Here is a 9704-nt window from a genome sequence, read left to right on the forward strand (position 1 = left end):
ACTTACCCACTGAAGGGACTCCCTGCGTGGGGACACCCACACTGAAGGTTACATAGTAGTCAGGTAGGGCTTTTACTTCACATAGCGTCATACTGCAGTTACTTCTAAAGTAAATTCAGTAGCACCTTTACTATTATATTTTTTTAGTGCTTAGAGTGTCAACCCCCACAACTGATCTAAATTTCCAGGCCTTTCCTAAGAAGTTATTAAGGGAGTTTTGCACATAGAATATAGTACAGACATTTCTGCTACAGTCTCATTTATCTGAATGGGTTTCTAGAAAACCATGCACATAAAACTGAAACGACTCCATACAGATGTAAAGGAAAAGTGATTGTCAATCCCATAAGTGTCCGCCACAAATCTAAATCACCTGAACATGACCTTAATATCTTCAGCTAAGTAACTGTATTACAATTGAGAACTAGTCCACTCTATACACATGTTGCATAGAGAGTAATAAACCCTCACTTGATAAAGCATGGAGAAGGCCAAATGATCATAGGCTGCAAGATAGCCACGTGGGTATATTATTCTTTATCTGTATTAACCCTGTTTGCACCACTTTGCTTGTTATGTCACATGAACTGCTCTAAGACTGGCCTTTATGTGCATCATTGTGTTTAGTGGTGCTGGTGTACATGTCCTCACTGGTGGCTGGTGGGGAGGGGGGGGGGAGAGAGGGAAAAAAAAAAAAAAAAAATATATATATATATATATTTATATATATATATATATATATATAGATAGATTTTTTTTTGCTTTAAGAGGTTATTAATGACAATTTCATATATATATATATATATATATATATATATATATATATATATCCAAATTGATTAACCACATATGAGTTTAAGTAAAAATGGCCTACAGTTTAGGGGCCCCCCATCAATTTATAAAGCCTATAGCAATATGGTATATATTTTTTATTATTATTAGCCTAGACAAAGTATTCTCACTGTGGGTCATATCTCTGGGGCACCCATTTATTATGACAGTTAAGGGGACATTGAGCTGGTGTAGCATTGCACCCCTGCTTAATTTTTTTTTCTACCAGGTGGCGGGGCGGGGGGGGGGCCTCTCTGCAGGGGATCTGCAATAAATCCCCTTTATTTTTACAAAAGGTGGGTTGGGAGAGGGGATCCCAGGAGTCACCCCTTCCCCCATCAGTTGTAGAATGATTGCATTTCTTAGTGATACGTCATTACTTTGTCATACGGGAAAACCACTAAGAAATGAGGCTTTGTTTATCTAACATCACCGTTTTTCTCTCTCTACAGTAGAACTGTGCACAAATGCTTCTCTCTTTTTTTTCTTTTTTTTTTTTATATTCTTTCCCGTCTGTTACTGTTTATATTGTGTGCCTAACCGGGAAAAAAAATTAAATTGTATTTGAAATGTGAAAAATAAAAACGAGACCCTGACACACCAAAAATATTGTTGTTACTCATGGCAAGATCCACATAATGGTGTTGAGGACCCAGCGGTCTGTCAGATCCAGTCTATTATACAGTCATGACTGCTTGAGGATTATAGCTAATACATTTTAGGAATAATTCACCAAAATTTGATCTGGCTGCATTTACATTGGTACAAAAGATGCAATGGTTATCATCATCTGTTGCATTACGCAAAAAAGTATATATATATATATATATATATATATATATATATATATATATATATATTTTTTTTTTTTTTTTTTTTTTTTTTTCATCGTATTGACCTGCTGTGGAGAACCAGATCACTATTACAAGAAAAAAAAAAAAAAAAGAGCTAAGAAAACCCAGACAGAAATAAAGACTGCAAGAATCAACAGTTGTTAGAGGAATCCTCTAGCAGTGTGGCTGCTGTGTTAGGTAATAAAGGAGGAATATTACAGACTACACATGATTTATTACATGCTGCCTTCACCCAAATATGAACAGCACACAGGAAGCAACAGTTTTCCATGGCAGTCCTCCATATTAGAGACACCATTCCTTCTCATTCAGTGGATTCAAGCTGCCTTCCATTACACTGGTTACCTTCCATTACACTGGGCAGGAAACGCTTGTTGCATCACAACAGACCTTGCACACTGGGGTAGTGCTGCGACATATAGCGCAGGGGACACTGTGTGCGACAGTTGTGGGTGTCAGGAGATGTGATGCAGCTCCACACATACTCATCCTCTCTCCCAGACATGATCCCCCCCTCCTCCTCGAGAAGACACTGCTAAGTTGATCCGTGTAACACATGGCACCCTGCCTGCATCTGTCACATCATTACTTGCCTAGCCATAGAGAATTATGGCCGAGCAATGACAATGATCCATGACATAGATCATCAGCATAGTACCTGAGCATAGTACAGATCATGCAGGCTGCCTACAGACTGCACAGTGTAGGGGGGATCTTACCTTTAGAGGTTCTTCTCTGCTTTGTCTGCAGGGAGGAGAAGGTTCCCATCACTGCACCCATCCTGGAGACGACACTTGGGCCACTTCTCTGTCTCCTTGTTGTATGGAAATCCGTGTATAGAGAGAGAATAGAGAGCCTGGTGCTCAGCCTTCTGCTCACAGCTCTGCTCTCCCCCTCTTCTCTAGCAACACACACACTGACTCACACTGTAGTCTTCACAGTTATTATTCACAGCAGCTCCCATCAACAGCTAAATGCTAGGTAGATTCCAATAGAGCCCAGCAGGCAGCAGATTGCATGGAAGCCAGGCTGGAAGCACAGCAACACACTGGGCTTATTGGCGTCTTGTGCTGGCGATGTGGATCTGCTGTTGTCTATGGCTCCCAATGACACATGCACATCTAGGCATCAGCTATGTGCAGGCACGGTGGGGGTCTCCGGGGACGAATAGGAGCTCGTACTGGGTACCAATGAATGAGATTCTGTTCGATAGGATTGATAGCATGTAAACAATCAGACCAGAACAGATGCTTAGAGGAACCTACTGCAAACCTTATGCAATACACACTCTGCATGTCAATGGAGCTATGGAGGCAGTGCCAGAGATTTCACACTGCATGGATTTAGCTGTGATATATGGTTTGCTTCATTGTACTCTATGCTAATGTTCCTTTAAGACTGTGACCCAGAGATATTGCCTTTCTGTATATCTCTAGCTCACTTATTGGTATGTATCTACCTAAAATACTTTAAGAGAAGCAGCGGTGTCCGCAGGAAGGTAGATTGGGATCAGAAATTCATATATCCACAGAAGAGCGCTGCACACCACACCAAATAATATTACCAGGCTTCCCTCCGACACCTTTTTTTTTTCTTTTTTTTTTTTTGGCGGTTTCTCATTTTAGTGTAAATTTGTAAAGGCACTTTTTATCTTTGGACGACATTTTGATTTAAAGTATCACTGTTTTTTGGGGGGGGTTTTTTGCAGAAATCAATAGGCCAGGCGATTTTAAGAAACATTGTGATTGGGTTTATTAGGCAAATATGCCATTATCTGCATTTAAAAAGACTTTCCCCAGGACCCCCCCTCCCTCCTCTTCTTTTTGTCATCCACTTCTCATTATCAGGAATTCTCAACTGTTTTACATCAGTCGGATCCTGTCTGTTCTGGGGAGAGGGAGGGGGAGGAGGGAGATTAGTCGGCAGCAGAGAGCAGAGAACAAAGAATTAACAGTGGTAATTATGTAAAAGCCGTATTCGGAGGTCAGAGGGGTCAGGGCTGACTTCAGAGGAGATAGCCCAGTAATGTAGCTGTAAATTAACTCTTTGTTGTTCTGTTTTGGTGCCTCATCTATCTCCACCCCTCCCCTCTCCATAAGAGAACCATGCAGACAGGGGGGAGAGCTTCGAACTGCTTTTTCACGATAAAAATGCATTTTTCAGCTTACCCAATTACAAAGTTTCTTAAAACTGCCTGTACTATTGATTTCTGCACACTTTAAAATAACAGCCATTGTTTCCAGTCTTTAATTATCTCCATTGAACTCTATGTTATTGAGCAAACAGCAGCTTTTTTATGTTGTTTACACAGATTTTTTTTTCCCACTGTGTTCTTAATAAATAATGAATAAACGACCATTATAATATTATTTACGTGGAATGCCATAGTCTTCTTTGGATCAATCATATATCTATCTACTGCAGAGGTTTAAAATTTAAGGCCCTCCATTGGCATTAATGGGAGTTGTATAATCGGTGTAGCATCGGGTGTTATGGTGTTAACGTAACAGCGTAGTTTGTTCACGCAATTCCAATTAGTGTCAATGAGAAATAGGCAAATAGTGTCAGTTGTCTCTGTTTTCAGCTTCCTGACCATCTGTGGTTACTGCAAACATGCTGGAGGTGGCCAAGAAGCCATATTTTAGGTTTGTGGGCAAACCCCTCTAAATTTTCGGGTTCTCCTCTGAAGTCTTTATACTTTTTAGTGTTTTTGTTCTAAGGTGCATATTATTTTTTAGAAGTCTAGTCTGAGGTCTGCATTTTATGTTTCAGAAGTTTGAGGTTTGAAATAATGTTAAGGGTCTTGTCCGATGTCTGAAATAATTTGAGTAGTCTGGTTTAGTTTCTCAGAGGTCACATCTGGAGTCTGAATTGATTTAGGAGGCCTAAAATAATTTAGGGATATACTAAAGACCCTTGCTTTATCCGCATCATTAGACACTATAATAGTTACAGCATGGTAATTGGTGGAACTGGAAGCACTGTAAGCAAAAGAATGATAGCATATGGGGCAGCAGGCACAGAAAGTAACAGACGGATAGGTATTTTTATGGTATAGAAACATGATGGCAAACCTATGCCCCTCAGAGCCCTCTCTGTGGGCATCCAGCCACTCTCATGTTGGAAGTTATGATATGAGGCAGCCAGAGGGAGGTAGTGCAGCATCAGAGAGCAGAATAGTAGGACCTTTTCTGCTCTCCATATAACCCTTTTAAATGCTCCTTGATAGGTACTGCTTGTTACAGCATAGAGGGAACACAGCCTCAAAAAAAAAAAAAAAAAAAAGACATTTTGAAAAAAAAAAAATCCTCTAAAACATCTCAAAATGTATGATTTCTAGACCAGTTTACTTCAATGCTTAAAACAGCACAAAAATAGCACTGAAAACAGCAGTTCTGTTTGGCAGCTGACATTGAAATCAATGGTAGCTAGAAGAAAACACCTAAAAAAATTCATAATGCTTGTACTTTAAAAACTAAAAGGAGCATTTATGTATTGGTGGTGTAAATATATTCTTGTGTCTGAGACTTTTCCTTTTATGTACAGTATGTGCATATTTTACAAAAAAAATGTATCAAAATGGTGTACAGCACTTGATAAATTTTAACAGAAGTCTCTATTGATAAATGTGCCATAAGGACCATGGACTACTGCAACAAGATGTATCAATCATACTTCACTGAAGACAGATGTGAGGAGTGCTAGTCAGTAAAAAGCAAGTGATTGCATAAACATTTTCAACAAATTTACATGATTCTACAAATGCAATGATAAATCCCCTCCCATGCATGAAAGCCATGCTAATTTGCAAGCTGCTTTGGTGGCATACATTTTTCATGCAAAACACAGGAAAAGTTGCAAATTGTTAATAATCTGTGACAATTTTACACAGAAACCATTGATAAATTCCCCCCTGTTTTTATTAACTATGTAAAACTACTGTACCCTGATTCTGGCCCTGCACCCTAAAGCTAGGCATACTGTAAATAAAAAAGGAGACTCAAAATAGGTATAAAAATCTGCATTTTATTAACATGTCTTATTAAAGTCCATACAAAAGAAAGAACACACGAAAATTATGGCTGTTTTTTTCTGTACAGTGCGATTTTAACCTCTTACAGCAATTATTGGGGTTGGTCACATAACAACAGTTTATAGAGTCACTGTTGTTTGTAAAAACTTTTGACATGTCATAAAGGCATGTCAAAGGTTTTGATTGGTCTGGGTCTGAGTGTTCAGGCCTTAAGCGATCCGGAGAACGGGTTCCTTAGAGCTCCATTATGAGCCTGACTCTTTTTTTTTACTAACACAGAGCGAGAGTTCACTGTGCTGCAGTGTGTCCTCTCCTGCTCGTTCGCCGATCGTTTTTTGTTTTTTTTTACAAACGCCAGATACACTTTAACTCTTGGTGATGTTATTGAGTGCTGAGAGGTCCCAGCGGCCAACCACAGACCTATCATCACTCGGTCCAGCCGATGATTGCTGTGATTGGTCCATCTTTATGGGCAGGCCACTCACACCAACAACGACAGAAGGGACTGGTCTCTGGCAGCTCTCTTGGCCTTGATCTCGTTCACTGGGTGTGGAAGGAGTTCAGAACAAGGAGAGAACAGCAGCGCCAGCACATTTACAGTAAGAAAACACCGCATTATCTCCTTTCTGCTCTGACTGTTGCTCCTTCCGTGTTACTGTATCTAATAGTCACCACCTGACTCCTGTAACTTTTCACCTAACAGTCATCCATGTCCTCTGTTGTTGCATGTCCCATAGCAAACTTTTGAATGGGCCCCTACCCCGAGGGATGACAAACCTATCAAGCGTAGTCATAACCTTAAGCATTTAACTACACGTGCTCGTCAAGTGCTCATCAGGAGAACTTGCAGTGAAAGGTATATATACAGCACCCTGAAGGCCCGCTTGGACACCAGGTGCTGTAAATGCTGATGGTTCAGGGGGCCCAGTCCACATTACACTGCATCCAGACCTGCCGAGAGAAGGTCAGAGCATGGAACAGAGCAGGAAACCAGGAGAGGTGAGCATTACCCCCCTAGACCTACAGCCCCTATAATGTCCTGCTGACAGCTCACAATGAGAGTTGTAAGTTTGCAACCTGTGTCTCTACAGATTGCAGCAGTGCAACCCCCATCATATCCTGCTCTCAGTTCATGATGAGAGGTGTAGTTTCGAAAGCTGGAAAGTCAAAGATTTATAAACAATGGTTAGAGAACGATAGAGCACAGTACATTATTTATAGGGGACAGTGGCACAGTACATAAGGGGACACAGCAGCATATTACAAGAGGGGGAGACAGGGCCGTTTTAATACATTGGTGGGCCCAGTGCACAGCTCTCAAGAGTGCCCCCCCCCCTTCCCTTTTGGCACATTGTATAATGTACTGAATTTGCCCCCACACTGTATCAAGAGCCCCAATACATACAGTAGTTACCTTATAACACTATTTCCACCATACAGTGATTACATATTACATAAAAACTGCACTAAACAAAACAGAAAGCTATCATCAATGATACCATTACATAATACCGCCACATCATGACCCCTAACACTACAACCCTATAACATAGTGCAGTTACATCCAGTGACTCACCGGGGGCGTCTTCTCCGATCAGAGTCTGTCACCTTTTCTTTTTCTCTCCATCCAGCCTGGGCCACCTTGAAGTCTTCTCCTGGCTGTGAATCTTCTCTCCAGAATTTGCCAGACAAATATTTAAGGCTCCAACACATACAGTAGTTAGGTCCCTTGTACCACTATACAGTAGTTACACCCCTCTGTACCCCTACATAGTTACACCCCTCTGTGCCTCCATAGTTTTAAGGTGTCCCTGTAGTATATAGACCCTCATGTGCTCCTCCAGTTATATACAGCCCTCCTGTGCGCTCCCCCATTAGTATATAGCCCCCCTGTGCACTCTCCCCAGTAGTATATAGCCCCCCTGTGCTCTCCCACAATAGTATATAGCCCCCCTGTGCTCTCCCACAATAGTATATAGCCCCCCTGTGCTCTCCCACAATAGTATATAGCCCCCCTGTGCTCTCCCCCCAATAGTATATAGCCCCCCTGTGCTCTCCCCAATAGTATATAGCCCCCCTGTGCTCTCCCACAATAGTATATAGCCCCCCTGTGCTCTCCCACAATAGTATATAGCCCCCCTGTGCTCTCCCACAATAGTATATAGCCCCCCTGTGCTCTCCCCCCAATAGTATATAGCCCCCCTGTGCTCTCCCCAATAGTATATAGCCCCCCTGTGCTCTCCCCAATATATAGCCCCCCGTGCACCATGGAGCACGTGCACCATGTGCCCTCTGGTTAAAGCAGCCCTGGGGGGAGACAGAAGCACAGTATAAAAGAGGGGGCAGTGGCACAGTACAGTTCAGGCAGTATTATGGTCCTTATATTGCAACCAAAACCAGGAGTGGATTGAAAACACAGAAAGTCGCTGTTCACACAGGATAAGTTGTACTTTTTATTGTTTAACCTTACTATATAACGTATTGCAAAACCAGAGAATTATTTTGAACAGTTCTGTGGGGCACTCATTGTTTTTAAGTTCACTGTATGGCCAAATTGACACGTTAACTTTTTTCCGTTCTATCGGCCTCTAGGACTCCCACCTCTTGGACGGCTCATTTAGCATATAATTTGCAAGCACCACCTCATCTCCTCTTCCCTTACAGTTGGGGTTCTTTAGGGCTCAGTATTGGGTCCTTTCCTTTTCTCGCTCTACTTTTAAAATTGGACAAATCAACAGCATGTTTGGTTTTCAGTACCATCTGTATGCTGATGACACCCAACTCCTCCTGTGACAACACCCTTTTACTCCTCCAAAACACGAGTCTGTCTGCAATCTCCATCTGCAAGCTGACCCTCTTGTATTCCCTCCTCCTGCTAACTGCCCTACACCTGACATTTCCATATCTGTTTGTGATATAACTATAATCCCTAGACAGCAAGCTCATTGCCTCGGAGTCATGTTTGACTCTTATCTGTCTTTTACTCCTCATATTCAATCTCTTTCACATTCTTATCACCTGCATCTAAAAAACAACTGTAAAATCTGTCCTTCCTTTCTTATAAGTTGGCTAAAACTCTCATTGTCACTCGGATTCATTCCCTTGAAGACTACTGAAATTCATTACTAATTGGCCTTCCCTTTTCTAAACTCCAACCTACCCAGTTCATTCTAAATGCAGCAGTCTGGCTCATCTCCCTGGCCAGCTGCTATACCAATGTCCCCCCTCCCCCATGTCAGTCACTACATTGGCTCCTCATTCAGTACAGAATAAAATACAGGCTCCTCTAACTTACCCACAAAGCTCTGTACAGTGCTGCACCCCCTACACGTCCTCCCACATCTCTGTCTACACCCTACCCGTGCTTAACACTCTTCTAATGATGTACACCTAACATCCTCCATAATTCGTACCTCTTAGTCCCGCCTTTAGGACTTTACTCAAGCTGCACCACTTCTCTGGAATGCATTACCTAAGAATGTCAGACTTACCTTCAATACTCAAAGCTTCAAATGTGCCCTCAAAACTCATCTTTTTAAACAGACTTATCAACTTCCTTTATTTGGTAATTTACTTTCTACGAATCTGTGTGAGAGCTATTTCCTTTATGCAGTGATCATTAGTTCTATTGGTTCCATTTTGCCATCCTGTCATTTTATTTGTATAACATTCACCATGCAGTATGAGCCGCCGGGTTCACACTATGTAAGACACAGGCTGTTCTGTGACCTTGCCATATCATAGAACGGTTGCTGTCAGTGAAGATCATCCCGGCCGGTACTGCAGTATTGTCCAGATGATCTTCATTTCTGTTGAATTGGGATGCGGGCACATGCACATGCAGCCCGCATTCCAATTCAACAGAAATGAAGATCATCCAATTTGCCATTGAACACAATGGAGAGTGCGACCTGAGTTGCACTCTCCTTTGTGTGACCTGTCAGGCTTGTGCGGCCACTATTCAACGAATATCGGCCGCACAAAAC

The 9704-nt window shown here is 41.8% G+C and overlaps 1 protein-coding gene across 4 annotated transcripts in view; it reads right to left on the reverse strand.

Annotated features, from left to right (window-relative positions):
• KCNIP1 (potassium voltage-gated channel interacting protein 1) overlaps positions 1–2769 on the reverse strand; it is a 156035-nt gene extending 153266 nt beyond the window's left edge. For all 4 annotated transcript variants that reach the window (XM_069954297.1, XM_069954281.1, XM_069954288.1 and 1 more), the window contains exon 1: positions 2405–2769. In XM_069954297.1, coding sequence (XP_069810398.1) covers positions 2405–2465 — 61 coding nt within the window. In that variant the 5' untranslated portion in view covers positions 2466–2769. The remainder of the gene's footprint in view (positions 1–2404) is intronic.
• Positions 2770–9704: the final 6935 nt, after the last annotated feature.

The sequence above is a fragment of the Dendropsophus ebraccatus genome, chromosome 1 (genome assembly GCF_027789765.1).
Source record: "Dendropsophus ebraccatus isolate aDenEbr1 chromosome 1, aDenEbr1.pat, whole genome shotgun sequence".
Taxonomy (NCBI): Eukaryota; Metazoa; Chordata; class Amphibia; order Anura; family Hylidae; genus Dendropsophus; species Dendropsophus ebraccatus.